Source organism: Ochotona princeps, chromosome 3, assembly GCF_030435755.1.
Source record: "Ochotona princeps isolate mOchPri1 chromosome 3, mOchPri1.hap1, whole genome shotgun sequence".
NCBI lineage: Eukaryota > Metazoa > Chordata > Mammalia > Lagomorpha > Ochotonidae > Ochotona > Ochotona princeps.
In genome coordinates, this window is record NC_080834.1 from 97,988,572 (window position 1) to 98,012,471 (window position 23,900).

The 23,900-nt window shown below is 37.7% G+C and overlaps 1 protein-coding gene across 5 annotated transcripts in view; it reads right to left on the reverse strand.

The window, feature by feature from the left end:
* LPP (LIM domain containing preferred translocation partner in lipoma) overlaps nucleotides 1-23,900 on the reverse strand; it is a 702,694-nt gene that overhangs the window by 156,365 nt on the left and 522,429 nt on the right. For all 5 annotated transcript variants that reach the window (XM_004577779.3, XM_058662126.1, XM_058662123.1 and 2 more), the window contains one exon: nucleotides 10,910-11,036. In XM_004577779.3, the coding sequence (XP_004577836.2) occupies nucleotides 10,910-11,036 (127 nt within the window). The remainder of the gene's footprint in view (nucleotides 1-10,909; nucleotides 11,037-23,900) is intronic.

Sequence of the window (23,900 nt, forward strand, 5' to 3'; positions counted from 1 at the left end):
ATTTTCATCATTTCTAAAAATGAATGTACTTTTCTATAAAAGTCCCTTAGATACCCTCATCACGCTAGTATTTTTATGATTATATAAGTAATAAATAAATATCTATTAAATATTTCTCTCATAATTTACTGTGCACCATGTCCTGTTATAGGAATGTGAATGTGTTCATTGTTTTCATGTAGTAAGTTCATTAATTCACTAAAAAAATACAAAATACCTAAGCGGCAGGTAGTGCTCTAAGAATAGACATGGAGATACAACACTGAACTCTGACTTACATTCTAGTGGATAATATGACCAGTAAAACAATTTTTGAACACAAAGAAAAAGAGGCATTCTTTAGTGTTTGAATATGAGAAGTTTTGGAAGATATAGATATGAAGGCTCTACCAAGTTATTTCATTTTATTGTTATTTCAAAAATTATTTATTTTATTTGAAAGGAAGAGAAATACAGAGGAAAATATACAGATGTTCCCATTTGTTGGTATACTTTACAAATGCTTACAGCTAGGGCTGGATCAGTTTGAAGCCAAGAGTCCAGAATTCAAGTTGGGTTGCATGGACTCAAGTACTTACTCTATAGCTTGCTGCAAGTGAAAATACATCAGTGGGGGGCTACTCTTGGAAGTGGTGCTGGGACTTGAAGTCATGAAATCTAATATGTGATGTGGGCATACCATGCATCATCTTAGCTGCTGCATCAAATGCTCACCTCAATATACGCATTTCCAGGTATGATTATGGTGAATTCATCACAGCTCAAGAATTAGACTAACCTACCTTTTCACATTTGTAAAAAGCCTCCCTATTCCTCTGCTGTCAGAGACAAATTTATACTTTATTCAGAAAGGAAAACGTGGCCACAGGGTTCAAATGCTCTTAGTTGTATGACCTTGAATGAGTCATGTGGCTTTCAGCTTTCTGGAAAATGAAGGGTTGTCCTGCATACTTTCTAAGACTGCATGGTTTGCTGCTATAAATCTAGGATACCAAATCAATACTTAAAAACATAGTAGCTGAATTAATTAAAAATTAAAGTGGACTAAGATGGAATACATAAACTTCTTAGCATTATTATTATTTATTCAGTGCTGTAAACATATACTGCTCTAGCAAACATTTTACCAGAAATCACTACCACAAAAGGAAATATATCTGATATGCTTCATTAAATTCAAACTTTGTATTCCCAGGACTCCCAGACACCTTTAAAAGTATGCCAGAGATAAACAAAGCCAATAAACTTCTTTTATCCCCCAACATCAATACAACCTTTTTTCCAAACCACCCATTTTCTAATTTTTCTTCCATTGTGGTTTTGGATTTTTAATTAATTTGGTCCTTCAGCTATGAAAACAAGATCCTGAAACCTTAGGTTCTAACTGTGCTGAAGGCAGCTGCCCATCTGGTGACAAGCCCCAGTCTGTAACTGACAGGAGTACTTTAGTAATCATTGTTCTGCCATATAGTAATGAAAATAATGAAGTACAATGTACTTAGCACATCTCAGCTGAGACTTTCTCAGCATATTTAAAAGCAATCACATTTCTTCTTGTATAGATTAAAAAGCTAACATACAGAGGATGTGAATTTGTCTATCTTATGGTCCTTGTTTAATCCAGCAAGTGGTGCTAAGACAGTGCATTATGGTGAAAAGAGGCTGGAATCAGTAGGCCTGGGCCCCAACGTAATTCTGCCATCCACAGTTTCTATGATTTGTGAGACCCTAGAGAGTAAGAAATCACTTAGTAAGCCAATCTTTTTTGTTCTGTTTTATTTCTGTTGTTTTTTTGTTTTTCTCCTGTGCCAAATGGAAATAAACTCAGCCAGTTGTGCAGAGTTGCTATCCTAACTCATACAAGTAATAAGCATAAAGGTGCTTTAAAGGGAACGATAAAGATGTTATCATGATCATACAAAATAATGACATTCTGGGAGTCATACTAGAAACTGCATGTAAGACATTATCTCCCAAGCCGGTTTAGATAATCAAGTCACAGAACACAAGAGTTACACAGAAATTAAAAAGTTGAATTTACTCATTCATCAGTTGTTTATCTATCATCATCTTCCACAACCAGGGATTGTTACGGTTTGTCCTAGACTTTTCCCAGGACTTCCTTCTGTCCGTCACACGAGTCATTTTGATATACAGAGTAGGAATTTGCCAGTTTCTCCTAACTTGCTTTTGTTGTTATTAATTCTTTCTGGGCACAGGAATATTCTGACAACAGTCAGCCTGGGCTCTGGTTTTTCTGCTCTCTGTGTCTCCAAGCCATACCTTAAACCATAGCAAATAGGTCTTTAAGCATCTTATAGAACATCTGGACACACTCACTTCTCCAATGGTTCAACTAGTGTAGAAAGCAAACAGACCATCCTGCCCATGGTTCTGAGACCTCTGTTTCTACTGAGAAACACTGTCTGGATCTCCACCTTCCTGTCAGTGGAAAAGACACATAGCACAGGGTATATTAAACTGGGGCTTCCAATGGTGAAATCCTATCAGGTCCTTTTTATTTTATTTTATTTTTCTGGCTTTTTATCTTTTCTGGCTTCCCATAGCAAGGCACTTGCTGGATTCTGTCCTTCATCTCTGTCCAAATGTCCTTTTAAAGAGTCTAAAGCCTAGTTTCTACTAGAACAGTTTCTTGGCCGTATGCAGATTCTCAATATTCCTCACTAACAACACTCAGAGAAAAACAACAACAACAAAATCTTTGATAAATGCCAAGTTCTGTAAAGAGAATTTACCTAGTGCTATTCTGAAAGAACAGTGCTTCTTCAAATAGCTCACCAAACAATTTTAAGACTCACACACTTCAGTTTTTTTTTAAGAAGGAATAAGACAACACCATATGAACAATGCCAATATAATTACAGCTTCAGGCTTAAAAATATGCTGTCAGATATTTCCAGTCCATCCTCAGATACACGGCAACGGCCTCTTCCAGAGACACTGTCTTCAGCTCTGGTATCTGCTCAGAACACTATTGTTTGCTGAGAATCATCCTGTGGTCACAAACATACACATATGGAATGCCTAATATACAAACATACTTTTGCTTTTAAAATAAGTGGAAGCATAAAATTTAGAGGCTCTGGGTGTATATATCAACATGGGACACTCTTGGATCATTTCAAAAAGATGTGCTGAGTTCCACGAGAAAAACCCAAGCATATTTTATATTTTCCCTCTGTACTGAAGGAAGTAAACTGCACAACTGGAAACTATTCCCTCAGTTTCCCCAATTTTCTAAGTTATATGCCTTACTCCCTCATTCATTTCAATAGTTTAAATTATCCATGTTCCTACTTTTACATTTGGAGTTTACTGTAAATTACAGTTACAGTCGATGTTTCTCATTCCTCCTAGGCATCTGTCCCTGGACTGGGGAGTCCTCTTGAGAATAAACATACCTGTCTAGTAGTCCAGAGATACAGCTGGCTACAAGATGCAAGTACTTCAACCAAGGAGTCAGCCTTGGTACAAATGAATTGAGCTAAAACTATAGCTCAAAATTGACAAACTGATCAACTGAAATAAGAAAGAATTTTCTCCTACCCCCAACTTTATTCTTTCTTACCTCTTCGCCATTTTAGACAGTGATTAGAGGTCCACTTAATGACACCACTGTCAAAGGGAAGACAGGTACACAAGCTCAGGAAATATGTTAGAGCCAAAATTGAAGGACAACTAAGCAAATATTCACAGAATAGTGAACTTACATTGCATTCTAAGATATAGGCTTATTCAATTGCTACATTGTGATTTAGCCTGCAATATAACAGTCAGAATATTTAATGAAGGTGAGCGGGGTCCATTAAGGTGTGGTTACACTAAAACCACCACTTTTTTTCTTCCAGAAAAAATCATTTTTACATACCTAGCTGTGGTAAAGCTGAGGCTTTCAACTTGTAATTTTTAAAAGCAATGGAGAACTTGAGAAAGCAAAAGTAATTGTGGCCATCCATAATTTGCCTTTACTCATGGTCAAAATAATAGGCACAGTTATCCAATACAGTAGATATGGAGGCAATAGACAACTTATCTTCCCACAGTATGTAACTGAAGAACGGAAACTTGTTTCTGTACAGTTCCATCAGCTAATTCAGAGTTTTAATGATAATCAAAATACATCGTCAATAATACTGAAATCCAGACTACAAAACATGTGGCCTTGTACAGAAGTTGTTCTTGTATCTGTCAAGTGAAAGTAAAGATGACATAAGAACAATCATTGACAATCTGCAGAAACAGCACATGCATCTCTCTAATGGCAATGAACCAAAATGGATCTGAAACCAGAAAAATGGGTCCAAATGCTGAAACTGCTAATCATAGGACCTTATACAATCCATTGAGCCTGTCTATACCACTTGTTTCTTCTTTAAAAAAAACGGATACATTGCCAGTTCTACCAATCACACTGTAACTGCTACTGGGTTTTTTAAAACTGTAGCTCTTCCATTACATTTCAGTTTTTTTTTCAATACTATAAAAATTGTCCTCACCTCACCAACATTGGTAACCAGTGCCATGTCTTACAAAAAAAAAAAAAAGAAAAAAAAAAGAAACAGATTAAATAACACGGAAATTTCAAAAATGCAAAGACTCAAACTTTTTTGTAGTGATTCATTTGTGATGTGCTTTAATGCATTCTTGAGGAAGACTTATTGTAGCTGTAGAGTTATAATATCTCTAGCTGATGTAGACCAAAGTGAGTCTGGTTTACCTGAAACGTGTTTCTGTATTTATATACATCTAGGTTTCTATCTATATATCTACCTATCGACAACCCTGCTGTCATGTGTCACTGTGTTAATGTGCATAATCATACTTTATAATATACCTTTACATATAGTTACTTAAAAATAGACACTGTCCTAAATAACCATAATTGCATGTCCAATAAAACTGATACTATTTCTACACAGTATATACTAAAATTTTCGTCCCAGATATTTAGAAATATTTTTTCCAGAACTCAATATAGATTCATGTCTTACTTTAGACTGGTATGTCTCTGTAGTCTCCTTTAAGTTAAAATAGTGTTTATTCCACTGAGAATGTTGACGAATATTGGAAAGTTGTTTTAGAGTGTCCCATTACCTGGTTTTTTTGGTTCTACTAATGGCTACACTGGAATTAGATATTTTGCTAAGATTTACAGTGATATTGGCATACATTCAGGATTACATCAATTACAACATATCAGTTCACTGACATCACCAATATCATAATTATAGTAATTGTTTGAATATAATCAAAATGCTGGATGTGATCAAGACACCATAAACAGTAACAGTATATCCTTGATATTTTTTAAATAAATGAAACTAGAGGTACAGTATGAAAAGGAAGTAAGATAACCATAGCAATAAATGTCACCATTTATCCACATTCTATGCCTTTTCACTCTCTGGTACAGCATGTGGTCCAGCAGGAGATCTGTTATGAAAGTCCTTAATTATATTCAGCAAAATCAGCTACAGTTGCAGTGAAAATTTTCAGCACTGAACAAACAAAAAATGGTGGTGGAAGAAAGTACGTTATGTTGTTTTAGCTGGGGCCAGTGTGGTATACAGACACAGAGAGGGAGGGAGAGGGAGCAAAAGAGAGGGACACAGGGAGAGAAAGGATGGGAAGAAAGGAGAGACAGAGGGAGAGACAAGGAGGGAGGCAGAGAAAAGTTGTGGTAGACTGCAAGAGAAGGCTTATCCTTCTTGTTCAGGCAATGTGGACATGCACATACTTCTGTGTAATCTTTCTCTTATCTTTAGGTAGACTTACAATTGTTTCTCCTAAGTCAACATAGTGCCCTGATCTACCTGTACACAGAGTTGTTAGTTGCAATGAAATTTTTCACCCATGTGCCTCTCATGTCCTTCCCTGGAAAACTATGAGTCCTGTGAGTGCGCAGCCTCTGCATCTGAAGTCCCTGCTCTCCAGCATGATGCAGACTCAAAGATGCTTGGGAAATGTTGAAAAAAGTCAAACAGTTTGTTAAGCCCTTTGCCTCTTGATTTGAATGGCAGGAAGAGGTACAATCAACCTTCAAATCAAGGCATTTGGTTCTCAAGCTGATGGTCCTTACCACTACCCCCAGAACAATGCCTGTTATATCTCATCTCAATGTTTAGACTCATTATAGGAGATTAATTCAACAGTTTCTTGGGGAGACCCTCCCAGGTCTGAAAGTAGAGCTGGCATTATATCATCCCATCCAATGAAAGGCCACATGACATCAACAACAGTTTACAACATGATGGAGTTAATTGACATGGTATTGCGTGACCAATATGTTAGAAAATGCAAGTTCTTAGTTACATCCTGTGACTACTTCATTGAATTTATCTGGACAATAACATGCTGGACTCGATGCATGGTACATGCTTATAATGAAAGAATCATGACTGGATTTGAACTGTACTACTGAAACTATGTGGAGGATTCCACTATGGGGGGGAGGGTATGTGGAGGGGTTGGGGGAATCCCAGAGCCCATGAAACTGTGTCATAAAACAAAATTTTAAAATATTACATGATAATACACATACACACAAAATGAAGATTATATCCTTTGGCCAGAGTTTAAAAGTTTTCTCCAATTTAGGCACAGTTTCTCCAGTCTATCTTGGATATGCTATTGATCACATAGATGTTTCACTCCAATATTTTTATGCCTTGTATGTCAACATTCTCTTCATTAGCAATGACCACAGTTTTCTACTGCATTTTGATTTCAAGTCTCCGTTAGGGCAATCTGAAAGACCTGCTCAAAGATGAAGCTTTCCTCAAATATTTACATTCCTGTTTCTGGATGTGCTCTATTTTTCTAGATTCACAGAGAGCATTTGGCTGTACTTTGGTTTGGCAACACGTCACATTCTGTCCTATGTATGATAAAACACTGCAACTGGGTACATATCCCTAAAAGAGTAAAACCACATTTGACCATTAGATCCATGTCTATCTTAAGGACCATTTAATAGAAAAGGCACACCATAATAGAAACTTGGAAATTTCCCACAGAAAAAAAAATTTCTCCTGGAATAATCCTGGCACTAACTTGTATTTTACTGTCAGTTTTTTTGCTTAAAAGAACATCTATCCTTTATCTTCTAATTTCTCAAAACCAGTCTCCACATACATTCTCCTAAATATACAGCCTGACTAACTCTCACTAACTCCTGAAGTGTAATGTCCAAATGTACACACTTAGATCCTGGTTTCTAATCCAGCTCACCAAGGTATTGCTACTGGACAATTTACTTAATAATTCTGTGCCTTAACTTCCTGATTTGGACATGACGACAATATCTATTTTATAGACTCTGTTTCTCTGGAAGGATGAACTAGTTAATCCCTATAAAGGACATAAAATACTGATGTTATGCAGTGATGGCTTACTATGAGCCATTTTTCTGCCTTCTCTTTCATGGTTAATAATCTCCACTTGTTAACAATTATTTGTCCCTGGGTGACATATGTCCTACTGTGGCTAGGAACTGAAGTTGAAATATCATTAATTAATTTTTAATGGGCATATTTTATATTCTTAAATAAAATGAAAGCCCCAAGAGCACTGGAGAATTCTGATTACTAAGTATGTGCCTAACACCAGTATGGGTTTGAGTGCTCTCTGTATGTATTTTACTCAGTAAGAGTATAGGTTTTACACCCCCCTCCATAACTACAGATGTTAAAAGAAGATATAGAGGGGCCATGCACCATAGTCTAATGGCTGAAGTTCTCACCTTGAATGCATCAGGATCCCATATAGGCACTGGTTTGTGTCCCCGCTGCTCCACTTCCCATGCAGCTCCCTGCCCCTGGCCTGGAAAGCAGTGGAGGATGACCCAAAGCCTTTGGACCCTGCACCTGTGAGTGGGACCTAAAAGATGCTCCTGGCTTTGGATTGGTTCAGCTCCCGCCATTGCGGCCACTAGGGGAGTGAACCACTGGATGGAAGATCTTTCTGTCTCTCCTTCTCTCTGTCAATCAGACTTTCCAATAATAAACAAACAAATAGATCTTAAAAAAGAATAGAGAATAAGATATTTGCTCAAGTTTCCTATGCTTGTACATAGTAGAGAGGACAATTCTTGAAGGAAAAGATAATTTATACTTGTTTCCCTCTTTGTTCACAAAGTTTATACATTAACAAAATTACTATCTGAATTGAATTTTCTTTATTGCTATATTTAGCTGCTATAATATAGTAGAAAATATATTTGGTAAGTTAGATTAGCTTTTCATTTAACATAACCTAATAGAGCCTTCATTATTTGCATTTTAAAATTTTTGCTATTGAAAAAATTTCCTAGACCTAATGATGCAGTTCTGGTATGTTTTAATTTAAGTATAGACCTTGATGAGTTACTTATTTTGCTTACTCTTCTTCAGGTACTTGTGATGATGACTACCAGTTTATTATACCTTGACTGTTATATATCTTTAGATTAACACTGTTTTTACACTGAACGTACCAGTGTTGAAAGAAATGTCAGAAAAAAAATGCTGCTCCTCAGCCCTTATGTATGAAGGTGGGAAACGGGTCTGGGCAGATGAAGGACTTGCTGATAGTGCACAGACTGCAAGGGGCAGAGAAATGAACAGAATCAGACTCTTTTAGTCCAGGCAGGTGTTTTAGTAAAGGCACATGGCAATCAGCATTCAAAATGAGTGCTGTGTTTTTATATCCTAATACCTTCCAGTCTATTGTGTGGCTTTGGAACAGAGCCCTTAGTTACCATTATTACAGTTCTAGTCTCCAACAGGTTGCAGACAGGAATCAGTTTTTACCATGAAACATTTGAATAACATCAAAGTTTAAATAGTTTATATTAAAACTCATATTTTCTTAAATAAAGCATTACTGATGATCCTGATAACCTTAAAATTTTTCAGTCACTACAAAGATTTATGGCCTAAGGTGTGATACTCAAATACACACACAGCCAATGTATTCTGACCAAAACAGAGTGGTTAGCACTTCTCATTTTTTGATGTTATTTTATTATTGGGAGCTTTGAGCTTTTTTCTTCTATTTGTTGGTACAAAATCAACAAAATTATTGTGTACTATTCTTTACACTGTGAGTGTAACGCTACAAATTTATTCTTTTTATCTAATTTTGACTTGTTACCCAGTATTCAAATTTTTCCATCCTCACCCCAATCTTATAATTACCTTCTCTGTTCAGACTGAGCTGTTTTATTTTTAGTAAAGCAGAACATGTGGTATTTGTCTTTATTCACTTAACATGATGTCCTTCAGTTTCACTCATTTTGTTACAAATGACAGGATTTCATTCTAGTTTTTCCTGTGGGAGAGTACTCCATCGTATATGTGACCACATTTTCATATTGAATTAATCTGATGATGAATATCTTGATTTCCTATTTTCTCTGTGAATGATGATGCAAAAAGTCATGATAGAATGATTTCTCTTTGATACAATAATGTCATGATTTTTGTACATATATCCATTAGTGGTACTCCTGGGTCAATACGATAGTTCTATTTATAGTTTTAAAACAAATGTCCAATTTTACAGTATATAGACCTGTCTTTTGATACAGATTCCAAGAACATACATTAGAAGAAGGATACTGTGAAACAGTGTGGACAAAACTGGATATTCATTAGTAACTAGATTCCTACCTCTCACCCTATACAAAAATTAACTCATGATGGATCAAAAACTTTAAATTGAAGACTTGAAACTAAATTTTCTGTATGGAAACATAGGAGAAACACTTCAAGAGAAATACCTCAAGAAATTGGTATATGCAAAGGTTTATTTTATTTGTTTGTTTTTGCTAAACCTGAAAAGCATACTTAACAAAAGCAAAATAATTGGCATCATATTCAACTGAGAAGCAAAATGTAGAGGATTCTGACAGAATAGGAGAATATGTGGCAAGCTACTTATCCAATAAAGGATTATTATCAAGAATGTATCAGGAACTCGACAAGCTCAATAACAACAAAAACAATCAATCAATCCAGTTAAGAAGTAGTCAGGGACCTGACTAAACAGTTCTCAAAAGAGGAAATAGAAATGGCTAGAAAAAAATACTAAATTTCACTAGCTGTCAGGGAAATGCAAATCAAAACCACAATGAGATATCACCTCACCCCTGCTAGAGTGGCTCTTATCAAAAAGGCAGAACATGACAAATGCTGGCAAATGCATAAAGAAAAGGGAATTCTTACACACTTTGATGGAGATGTAAATCAGTATGGTCACTATGGGAAACAACACAGAGTTCTCTTAAAAAAAAAAAAAAAGAAAACTTCTAAAATTTGGTGCACTCTTATATCTTCTGTCACTGTCCAGGTAGACAAATAACTAATTCTGTACTTATCTTTTCTATACAATTGCAATCCCCCTGAGGACAGGCTTTTGAGTCCACAGTGCAATGTGCCATGATTCTCATATAAAGATTTAGAAACACATTAATGGACTGCAAAGATAAACTATCCACAGTAATTCAGTTTGGAGACAGGCAAAACTAAAGACACTTCCCTGGGATCAGGGAAAAGATTATAGTTTATACAATACTCAGTTCCACATTTCGTGCAACCATTAAACCAGAAAGAAACCCCTATGTACACAGAAACCAATTTCTACCTAATAGGAAGCTAATGTGTAGTTAAATATTATCCTGACATCAAATTTGTATCTCAGCAAACTCTGAGGACCAGTGCTATTTCACCATGGGTAAGCATATATCAGGTTCATGACATTCTAACAATGCCATTCCCATTGCACGTGCATGTATTTCAACTCCCACGCATCTGAACCCCCATTGTTCACCAGTGGAGTTGATAATGCTCCTCATGATTGAGTTAGGGAAGCCGACTTCCTTCAGAAGTCTGCTGCAGATTTCACTCACCAAAGTATTCCTCGGAAGGCGGATTGTCCATGTCATACAGCATCTTCTTGGTCAGGTGCTCAAGCTCATCCTCAGGACGAAATGAAGTGGGGGCAGATGCAGGTCCCATTGAAACTGAGTGTCCTCCCTGAAAGGCAGAAAGGATATTGCTAAATAAATGCAATCTATTTAACAACCAAAGCAATCAGCCAGAACAAGTCATGTTCACAACGGATTGTAAGAATGATTGGACTTTTGCTGTTAGGAGACCTGAGTTTTAGGACACATCACTACTCTATTTATTTGCCTTTATCTCTAGCAGATGTTTACAACATTAGTACTCCATTTTGTTCAACAAGTACTAAGAAGTCATTACATACTAGTTGCATATTTATTTTTTTAAAAAAGAACGATTAATTCATCCTTTCCTTCTTATGAACCTTACAGTCAACTGGGAGGTATACGTATATCAATGGTTAAAGAGAAAAATAGTTGTAGAAAGCGCACAAGCAAAGTGTTGGTGGAGACTTTTTCACCCATCCTGAAAGATTTCCTGAGTAGAGGCAACAGTGTGGATCAGAACTTTTTCCAGTTGAAGAAGAGGGAAGATGTGGGTTGTTTCTCATGTTTAGATTACAAAAAGGAAGCATCAAGATCTCCTGACACTTGCGTTTTTCTGGACCACATATAAAGCTTGAGGTAGAAAGCGAGATAAATCTTATCAAGAACAGCGGCCCAGAAAATGAAGGGCCTTTTGTTCCAGTGAAGGAAGTTGAGTAATTCTTTTCCCCCCAGCACTTTTAACAGTCAGATATTGAACAGGATGGTTAGTCAATGCCATTGGTACTAGGCTGGTGGGTGAACCAAAGAATAGCAATGTAAGAGTATCAAATGTCAGATGAGAGAACACTTAAGATAATCAACCAATGATATAAAATGCATAGAAAAGGGAAAAAAGGTCAGTTGTTAGGTGAAAATTTAATTTTGTGTTATTTAAGTAAAAGAGAATTCGTCATGTTTCCCTTTGTCAACGCTGTAACTTTGACTATTTCTAATATCCTGTTACAACATACATAATCAAAGTGTTATAAAAAAAGGCACAATTATTAAAAGCTTAGAAATGATGATACCCACCATGGCCAATGGGCACAGATATCAATAGGGGATGCTTTTACCTTGATGGTTATGCATTCTTACAATAATTGGCTAATAGTTTCTTATTTCAGAATAGTGCATATGAGTCAAACAAACTCAACAACTGCATATTCATTCTCCCATTATCTTCACCCTATTAAATGAGTTGTCAGATATGAAAATCTTGTTAAAACATCCCTATACAAATGTTATTTTTGTTGCAAGATATATATCTCAACAAATACAAGATGGATATTAGCTACTTGTGGGAGGTCTTACGCACGAATGTCTTCTATATACATGTAGGCCAGTTAGAACCTATTGTCCTTTTCTGTATAATGATTTTGCATTGTTCTAAAATGTGCAGAACTTTGGAGTACAGCCATGTAGAAGACTGAAAGACTGAGCATCATTTATGCTTCTCATTAACATTGCTCTTGGATTTTATTTCATTGCTGAAAGATGTAGAGTGGGGAAGAAAAAGCAGTGAATGATTTGTGGTCTGTGTCTGATGATATAGGTAAGAAATAAAACTATACACCAGATCTGAGAATTATGATGTCAATTTCTTGATTGTGAAATAGGAAATCTGAAACTCAAAAAGATTAGTATAGGGTTAGTTTTGGTAAAATCACAGCAAGGTGCAATCATAGATCCAGTGATTTATTCAATACATTTTAATATATAAATTTAGAGAATCCTCTGAACTATAACCTATATTTGACATTTAGGGTTGCTGTGAGAGTTAAAGGGGCCATTATTTAATCTCTAGTTTATCAACTTATTCACTCATTCTCACAATGGGAATTTTGTATTACTTTTGTAAGCAGACACAAAAGACATCTTTGCCTTTGGGAGGACAAGAGTCTGATCAGGGTAAGAAACATTTACAGATGATAACTTAATAAATATGATATATTGGTGCTTGTGTGCATGAATGCAAACACTGGGTAAGTGATTGGCTGATATTATTAAAGTTTAAACTGTACATATGCTATCAATTCTAGGAAACATTTTTCAGAAATATTCACACATAAAATCATTTGATGACAGCTAGTTACAGTGGTCATATTTGAGAGAAATGGGACTAAAAAATGTGCTACTATCCCTCAATGAGATCAACTAAAGAGGCAATAATTGACAGACATATTGTCAATCTCCCTGTAGAAATGTGCAGAGGATCAATAGATGTTAATAAGTCAATAAATCCAGCTATAGAATTAATTTCTAAATGATTGCTGTATTTTTGTAAAGTAGGTATAGTCTACTATTTACAAAGAGAAATATCTAAAAGGGTAAATGCTGAAGCATTAAGGGGGGGCTCTTTCTGGCCTGCAGAATCCTAGGAGGTATTTATAAAGTCATGATTCTTTACTTCACCATAGAATGTCTTAACACGACTACTTTGGGTGACAGAGATGCGCTGGATAACACAAAAGTACTGGAGTAGGCTTCCAGCCCAAGTCAGATGAGAACCTCTGAGGAACAAAGAGTCAAAGCTCAGTAGTTCTGTGCTGGTGGCTGTGATGGGAACACAACTGGGTCAATGTGAATGTTTGGAAGGGTGAGGTAATCACCGAGAGGCCAAACGGGATGTCTAGCATGTTTTATGAGCTAGGGGTCCTAGGCCTTGGATGAAACCATAGACAACAAAGACCCTGATGATCTAATTTGATTTTTGGTAGAAATGGCATCCTCAAAAAGTGGAAAATGTATATGCAGTTTCAAGAAGTTCACATGCCATCAAGAAACATGACTGAATGTTCTTAGGAACAGCAACATGCTAGAAACAATCCTAGGTATCTTTACCAGGTGCATTATCTAGTAAGTCGTAGAAAATTCTTTCTGGAGTATAGGGTAGAAGAGAGAGGAAGAGAGTTATGAGACTGGAATAACATAGGGGTGTTTATCATAATATATTCATGGCAGAAATATAAAAGGGATTGTAATGTGGCTGGAGGCAGAAATTTAATGATGCAAACTTCAGATTTTGTTCTGTACAATGGGTTGCCTATGTATCTGCTGGTCTTTGTCAGAATTAAAGTGAGATAATCTACTTCATATGCTTTAAAGAATTTCAGTATTCAGACCAATAAAAGGGCTTTCTTGTTAACCCTCCACCTGCCTCTGAGGGACGGGATAATCCCAGTTCAGGTAACAAAAGGGAAAATCAGGATGTAAAAGTATTCTACACCTTTCTGCCAGGTTGGTAAGAAAGGAAAGTTTGATCTGACTACACATTCTATGCATTTGTTTTGCCATTATTTCCTATACAGAAAACGCTGGCAATGTATAAATAATAACCTTTAATAATAATTATATTCGCTTCTTTTAATTAAGTGGTCTACTGTTAATGAAAGCCTGATAACTCTTCCTTCCTATCTTACAGTGAATCTTTAGGGAGTGGACACAATTCATCATTATTTAAATTTAAACCTAATCTTTCTTGGATTGTCTTTTATTGTACATAGATGTAGCAAGGAGGCCCAGTCTTTCCTCCATAAACTTAAGCCAAAGATCAGATTTAACAGTTAGCATTTACATTTGAAATAAAATTTAACTTTAAATTATCATCCTTTCAGTATTTTTTTTTAATTTTAAGAACAATAGTATCATTATTTTTATTCTCTGATCAGTTTCTATTGGCTTTCTGAAATAATAAATTTAGAAAATCTTGCTTTCTTTTACATCTTACACTTTATAAGATGCTACACATGGGCTCCTTGTATTCCTTAGAAGGAAAAGGTCCTAAGAGATCATTTATGTGTCTTTATTTGGTTATAGTATTCCTGCCACTACTTTCATCCCCAGTGTCCAATACTTAGCACTTTTGGAATACATGTGAATCCTGAAGCTTTAGTTATAAAGAGAATTACACCAGTGAGGATAGGAAAGGAATTTGTCTCACTGTTCACCTCCTATTAGGAATATTTATGTAGTTTTATTGCTGCTAAAAAGAGAGATAACCCCTATTAATTTATTTTTCCTACTTAAACTTAGGGCTTGGTACATTGTAACAAAAATTAACAAGCATGCCCAATTAATTTTTAATAAACACCTTCTAGCACAGTAGATGGGCAATAAAACACATTTGAAAAATTGAGGGGGAGCATTGGATTTATATTATTCTGCTTTTTATTCAAAAGCAGAAGTGTTACATGTATAGCAGCACATTCACTGTGGCAAAGCATTCCTCAAACTTGCATCACACTTTCCAAACTTTACTGGCATGTAATGGGAAATATTTACCAAACAGCCCTGCAGGACATGCAAGGGTGAAGACATTGAAGTTCAAGAAGGTAAGCAAGCAAAAATGAATGATGCATTGCTGCTGAAAAAAAGGCAGAATCTTACTGAAACCAGGGAATGCTGAGTTTGGTGTACTTTTGCTATACCACAGGGCTTTTAGGGTTCCACCAGCATTCCTCCAAGCCCTTCAAGGTTCATTGATGGATTTTATTCTGTTGAACCATTGTCTCTTAAGAGTAGAAGTTTACTGCTAAGCAGTAAAACAAAGAAACTATGGAACAAATATAAACAAAGCCTTCAAGCTTTATTATAATAATAATTTAAAAAACCCTCCTTCTAAGTAGCACTATTAATTTCTTATGTGTTCTTAGAAAGGTTGGATTATTTTGGAAAGGCAATAGACCATTACATGATTCATTAATAAGTTATCAAGTACTAGATTTCATGGGACTCCTTCAAATTTTTGTTGACATTGTCTTCCCTAAGGGATCTGGCGATGCCAAGAATTACATATAAAGTCAAATTATTTGGAGTTCTGACAAGTCATTGAAAGAAAGGAACCCATAAATAGAGAATCCCAATAAAGTGTAAGCAAAAAAGCAATGGTAGGAATCCAGGGATCTGAACTTGGAGAAAGTTACCAGGAAGAGAAGGTGCCTTTGTCTGATCTTGAAGGACAAACTAGCTGAGAGAGAGAGAGAGAGAGAGAGAGAGAGAGAGAGAGAGAGAGAGAGAGAGAGAGAAGAACAAGGAATGAGGGGACTGGAATTGAAAGAGATAGGGAGGAGAAGAATACCTGAACTATTCTAAGAATAGTATACAGAAAAGAAGATACGTATCAGAAAAACTACTAAGAAATAGCAATTAGACTGCTAGGCTGGGGAGCTGGCCTGTGGTCAATGATAGCATTTTGTTTTAGTTAAGACCAAGTCACTAGGAGATTCCAAACCGGGGATGGGTGGGGACAGCCTTTATTAAAGTCATGTTTCTCAAATGAAAGAACATTGGGAAACATAAAACCTGCAGCCCATGAGAATGCGTTAAAAACAACCAGACATCACGCTATTGCTGAGGGATGAACACCTAATATGTTTAAAGAGGTCTCTGTTATCTAAAAAGACCTCTTCATAGCAGAGACTGCTGGTTGCGCCACCAAATCTATTTCCTAGTCTTTCTGGACACATAGCTTGACCACACCTCCCATTCTCTGTTACAGTTACATATGGTCATGTGAGATATCACAAGAGGGACAATATCATCCTGAATTACCACCAAGAGGAAAGGCATCCACTCACCAGGCTGGTTGGCTAGCTTCTGATTCCGTGGAGGGACCAGAAAGAATTACACGCAATCACTAATGATTAAAGGCCATGGAGATGTGAGTGCTTGATAATTTTTAAGTTTACATGTTAGAATTTTTCTTTCTCTAATAAAGGTTATTTCTCAAATGAAAAATACACAAACATGGCTTCTGCCACCAGTTTTTCCTTGCCATTGCTACTCTCTCACTAGGGGCTCATGTGGTTGGCATCAAGGGAAGACTCAATGTGGTGCCATATTTATGGTCAAAAATGGGTCTAGTTCCCTGGCAGCTATAGGAGCGGGACTGTACAACAATGAGGATTGGTTTTAGTCTTGTAGCAAACAAAATACATAAGGATAGGATTTTTTATGTACAGATAAACTTTATGAGATTAAGAATAACATTAAAAGCAATGTTAACCGTATTTTATATAACAAAACATAGTGCTTGAAATGTTTTATATATTTTGTATTTTCCTACCTAGGAACCCATAATTACAGAAATACTACCTATTTAGAATAGCTTTAATCTTAGTTTTGCCTTTAACTTGCCCATTTTGATAAAATCATTTCCACTTCCTGGGCCTTGGTTTCTTTATGTGCAATGTGATATTTTCAAAGATTCCTTTGATTATACTGTCTCACATTTTTTGCATCTGAGGTATACAAGGTGCCTACTACTACCCATGCTTAGAATGAAATTACAAATATGCATACTATGGATACTATGTAGTCTATAAAACCTGATGATGCGCTGGGTAAGTAGAAACCTCATTTTTGTAGAGATTTCCATTTCTAGCGGGATACAGGCCACTTGTCAGTATCCCCGGAAGCATCCAGAACTTCACTCAGCATTCTGAATCTGAGTAAGCAGTGGGCAGTTCATAGGCTTTCCACAGCCTACTGAACTTTCACTATACTTGGGTCATGAAATCTAGAACATAAAAAAGTTAACCACCTAATCCTAATATTGTCCCTCCATTAGGTAGAGGTGGAAAATCCATCACCTTTTTTTAACAAAGAAAAAAAAGAAAAAAAGCACTATCAAGAGCCTGCACTGACATGCAAACAGTGAAGACTCCCAGAACTCTGCCTTGATTTATTGTTATTGCAAATGTAAGAGGTAAATAGATACATAAAGGCTGTATTTTTTTTAGTGTTTTACAAATGGCTCCCGCCCACTCCAACAGCTGTCACGACATCAGCCTTCTGAATTTTCTGACGCTGTCCTTGCTGTGGTCATTGTCCTCCCTTACATCCCCATCTGCTACTAGGTTCCTGCTTACATGGTGTTATACAACTTGGATTTATTGCACTACCAGAAAAGCAGCAGTCAGGCAGATAAAACCAGGGAAAGCTAAGATATGCAGGAAGATTACATGATAATGAATACTCTATCACTCTGGGTACCAGAGCTGCTCATTCTTCTTGTCCATTTGTAATGATGTACAAGAGGTTCCTTCTCTCAGATGGAAAATAACTTCAATTATGTGTTCTTGAAAAAAGAAACATTGAAGTTATCTTCTTTTCAAAAGGTAGAATTAGCCCCATTTTAGAGCTGAAAGCCTGCCAGAAAAAAAATATATTTTTGAATACTTTCATTCTCCTCCCCTCCCCCAACACTTAGCTGTGTCAAGTCTGCAGTTTGTAATTTCCTCTGATTGCTCCCACTTTCTGATTCTCACTGAATTATCATATTCCACTCTCAATGTCTTGCCATCACCAGGGAAAGCTGTTTTGGGGGGACACCTTTTCTGTTTGTTAAAAGCAACAGAGCACAAAGCACTAACAGGATGGGACTGACTTTAACAGAAATGCTTGTGTGAACCTGTTTCTCCGCCTCACTGGAGTAGAGCATCATGCACTTGGCTATATTCATAAGCTCTATTTTCTTAAAGAATGAATGGTAAGAGTATAACAAGACAGACCTCTAAATTATGGCTCAAAATCTTTATTCTAGCTTTGAAACCCATCCTAGTCCACTTTAAACTTCCTAAAGCTTGACTTGTATCAACCTCTCCTTTCATATGATCCTTTTCTCATGACCTGCACGGATGCCTCCAAATCAACCTTCTTAAGCCACATTCACAAGTCACTGCCAAAGACTGAATAAGGCTTAAATCCAGCCTGGTGGAGTCAATGGGAGAGTGATGGGAGCCAGAATAAAGGGCCAGGAGCCCACTAAGAGGGTGAGAGCTCATAGAGCAAGGTTCTGCATCACACCCTCCATCTCCATGTGCCACACTAACCCTAAAACACCCATGTGTGGAGAGTGCTGATTTAATATTCAGCAGAACATCTGAATTCCCCAGGGTTTTATTCTTGTGTTACTGCTTTTCTCATGCACAAACCAGAAAACAATATCCAATTCTTATGAAGAAGTTTTGCAAAACATTAGGCATCAAATAAATTGCACCTACAATTACCAAAGGGGAGAGTTTATAAATCATCTGCGAAATCTGCAGAGAATGCTGGCTCTTCACTTTGCTATCTGCTAATCAAGTACTTGAGTGAGGTACACCTGAACTTCACATTGTTGCTTTAGCACATTCTGCAGTTAATCTAAGCACCTTTAACTATACATCTGGAAATTTACAACTGGCATGTTTTACCAGGTCTCTAAAATTTAAATTTTTTTGCCACCTAACCTTTGACATCAAAAGATAAGGAATGAAAGCAGCTCAGGTTTGCTGATTTAGAGTACAGCAGCCATTCTTACGCTTTCCTAGTGGGATAAGCTCCACGTAGATAAGCAACAGCAACCGGTGCTATCCACTCAGAGGCATAGATGGGAAAGGTAAGAAAGGGAGCCCTAGGTCCTCAGGGTCAGAGATACTAGGCAGGAGGTCTCTTGCCAACTCGTTAAGAGTTCTCCTTTCACTGAGTTTACCTCTGTAGCAAGTCGTCCTCCTTACAGGAGAATGCAGTTGTTTCTGGCAGGTGAGAAATGCTCTTTTTCTCTACAAGACACTAAAAAGAAGCTGTTTCCATAGTGCTGTTACTAAAATCTGCATTTGTTTTCTCTTACTAATAGGATTCTTGAACTGTATACATACAAGATTTGACATAAGGGAAGCAAGAGAACTAGTACACGTTATTTCACTTAGATGGCTTCATCTCAACAAGATTCCGAAGAGTTTGCAAAGCAGAACAAATATATTCAAGGTTGTCCTACCTCTTGGTCTTTGCTGTACTCCATTGACATATTAGAATAACCTCCTCTGAGAAGACATTTCATTCACTTTTTAAAAAGGCTTATTTTTGTTTTTATTGGAAGGTCAGGTATACAGAGAGGAAGAGAGACACAAAGGAAGATCTTCCGTCCATTGACTCACTTCCCAAGTGGCTACCACAGCTGCAGATGTGCCGACCCAAAGCCAGGAACCAGGAATCTCTTCCAGGTCTCCCAAGCAGGTGCAGGGTACCAAGGCTTTGGTCTGTACTCGACTGCTTTTCAGACCTCAAGCAGGGAGCTGGATGGGAAGTGGGGCTGCTGGGAGAGAACTTTAGCTGCTAGGCTACCATGCTGGGCCCATTTCATTCATTTTAGTTTAGTTTCCTGGAATCATGCAGCAGGCTCTTTTCTGTTTGGGAAGGCTTTCCCACAATGCACAGCCCTCTATGCACTCATTCACAGGAGAGCTGTCCCTTGCCCAGAACTTCACTGCAAAGCAACTTGCATCAGAAAGGAGGCGCAGTGTTTCCCTTAGCATTGCTCTAGCCCTGATTGGGTTCAAAGTCACTGTTCAGGATGGAGCTTCACCACTCCCTTGTGGACACATATGTAGATTATCACATAATTTCTGCCATTATGTTTTTTAAAATGAGAAGACAGCATATTAGTACATCTGATAACTACAACTTCATTAGAAACACAGACACACATACATGCATATATGTATGAATAAGTGAATAACAGAATATTTGTGCCTAGGTAAGTATGAGGAACAGTAGGAAATATATCTGTTAATAAGGATTATGTCAGGATGGTGGGATTAAAAATAATGAATTTTTTAAAAAAAATAAGAAATTGGTCAAACATTCAGTCTTTCCTTGAGTAATTTTACAGATCAAGGTGGAAGAGAATACAGATCCCAAAGTGTGGACAAATCGAAAACAAATGGAAGGCACCTAGATTTTTCATTGTGATCTGCATGAAACACTTTCCTACTGTACAAGCTGTTTCTATTTAGTGGGATTGACAGATGCCTCAATGTGACACAAGACACTGAAATAACATGCAAATCAGTTTTTCAGTTCTAATATGCAAATCTCATATTTGGCACATCACTTTCCATGGCTGAGGTAAATTTCTGTTTCTGACTTTTCGTGGGAAATGCACACCAGCAAACAAATGGTTAACTCCTCAAATTTCACCTAACACAAGGTGGTTTTCATTTGAGTCAGAGGGGCTCTTGCTCAGCGATCCAAGGCACCTGGGATGCAAAGAAAGGGCATGTGTTTTGTTCAAAAACAATGCCACTCTTGGCAAACACTCTTTTGACAGACATACTGATCACACTGGATTTCTGGGTCTCAGCAGGGAGGCAAGTGAAGTACTTGAGTGAGAATAAGAGAAAAAAAGGGATTTTTTGCTTGACCTGTGAACATCAAAGTAGCTCTACATGCTGAGCATAGATGCTTTTAGTCAGAAATAAAAAAGAGAAGTCAAAGGCTCTTGTTTCTATAGTATTTGAGCAGCACAGCAAGTTGTACTGCCTGTAGTGGCATTTATATTAAATTATCCACAAATACTAGTCATTAATTAGGTATCAAGGCAGTCAGCAAAATGAAATGCATCTCATCTGTGGAATCTGTAATTCTGTCAGGAAATTAAGAAGTGTGAGGGAGAAATAAAACAAAGCCAAACAGTGCTGTCCTATTAGCCTGCCTTAGCACACCGTAAGCACAGGATCTGGATTTGCCTGCTTGCGTTCAAATCCTAGATCCCCCACAGCCTCAATGAACCACGCTTAACTTCACTAATTCAAGCATAAAATGAGGTCACTTGGATTTATCTCCTGAGAAAAATGAGGTGGTCCATCTAACCCATGTACCATTTGCATCTATTAAGAAATCATCCTGAAACACACGTCACCTGAAGTTAACACTCTTCAAGTACATCAATGGATGAAGCAGGTTACCAGAAAAGAGAGGCTGCACTGGGCTGCAGTGTATCAAACATGTATCAGGAGAACATAGGCTGGAACTCGAATTCAGAGTTCAGATTTAAATCCCTTTTGTTTCTGATGGTCCTTTTCATTCAAAAAGGAGCCTGCTCATGCATGCTCAACACTCATGCACTAGGACATGTAACATATCTAGAGCATGAGCGACTTTTCTTTTAAAGAAACAAACCAAGGTACTAGCTTCTTGAATGTATACACACACACACACACACACATAGAGAGAGAGAGAGAGAGAGAGAGAGAGAGAGAGAGAGACTAAGCTAAAATCATACCCATAATACCTGGCAGATCCAGGAGTGAAATGCAAGCCTACAGATCCAGGCTTGGTGTTTTTCCACTAATTCACAGCTGCCTCTATATATTCATTTAGAAATATGAAACTTACATGATCTATCATAAAGGTTAATCAAGACAGTCAACCTCACTGATTAAAGCATGATGCTAATTATATGAGAGGTTGGAGACCAATGTGGCCCCGTTTTACTTTCAGAAACACTGATTGTGGTATAATGGAGAAAGTGTGGGCTTCGGAAATAGAACTAGGTGGCTCAAATACCAAGTGATAGCACTTATTTTAAATAACATTTCACAGGTTTTCAAAAAACGTATCCTAGCATTTGCTGTTTCATCTAGAAACGAGGCCAAGGGAGCAGGCAAGAAGGAAGGGAGAAATGCTCCATTATAATCCACTTGAGCGATGCACAGCTGTGCTAATATATTTTTTAAAAGATGTTATTTTTATCTTAAAGGCAGGATGACAGAGATAGAGAGAGATACAGAGAGAGATTCCATCTGCTGAAAACCTCCTCAAATGACCGCAAGAGCCTGAGCTGGGCCAGTCCTAAGCCAGGAGCTCTTCCAGATCTCTTGCATGTGTGTAGGAGTCGAAAGAACTGAGCCATTTTTTGCTTTTTCAGGCACATTAGCGGGGAGTGGGATTGGAAGTGGAGGAAAATGAGACTTGAGCTGGAGCTGATACAGAATGCCAGCCCCCACAGGTGGATGCTTAACTTATTGTGCCATGGCACCGGCCTCCATGCTAATATTTGAGTTTCTCATGATGATTTGTATCAGGTGCTCACATACTGGCTGAACCGGAGTCACGAAAGTCTTCCAAGTGTGGCAGGCAGGTGGATGACTAATTGAATGGTTTAATGTGAAGTGGAAACCTCATGTTCTCTTACTGAATTTAAAGACCATGATCATTGAACATTTCTAATTGATCATCCACTATGTTTAAAATAATTGTAAACTCACCGGCAGAATTATTTCTCAAAGACTTAATTCTTTTGCAAAATCAGATACAGAGAGGAGGAGAGACAGAGAAGATCTTATGTCTGGTGATTCATTTCCCCAATTGGCTGCAATGGCTGGAGCTGAACCGATCCATAGCCAGGATTCCAGAGCCTATGGCTGGAGCTGAACCGATCCATAGCCAGGATTCCAGAGCCTCTTCCAGATCTCCCACATGGGTGCAGGGTCTCAAGGCTTTGGGCTGTCCTCAACTGCTTTCTCAGGCCACAAGCAGGGAGCTGGATGGGAAGTGGGGCTGCCGGGATTAGAACCGGTGTCGATATGGGATCCTGGGTGTTCAAAGGGAGGACTTTAGCCGCTAGTCTACCATGCTGGGCCCTCATTGGCAGAATTTCTTATTCCTTTCCCACAAACACTAAAAAGCAGAAATGCATTGGTGATTGATTTATATATTTGTTGGATTTAGAATCTGAGAGTAAAAATCATGAAGGTCTACTGAGTATACTTAGTGCTCAGCACTTGCCAAAGTGCACAAAACTAATTTTTTTTTAAAAGATTTTATTATTATTGGAAAGCTGGATATACAGAGAGGAGGAGAGACAGAGATGAAGATCTTCCGTCCGATGTTTCACTCCCCAAGTGAGCCGCAACGGGCCGGTGCGCACCAATCCGAAGCCAGGAACCAGGAACCTCTTCCAGGTCTCCCAAGCAGGTGGGTCTCAAGGCTTTGGGCCATCCTCGACTGCTTTCCCAGGCCACAAGCAGGGAGCTGGATGGGAAGTGGAGCTGCCGGGATTAGAACTGGCGCCCATATGGGATCCCGGGGCATTCAAGGCCCGAGGACTTTAACCACTAGGCCACGCTGCCGGGCCCAAAACTAATTT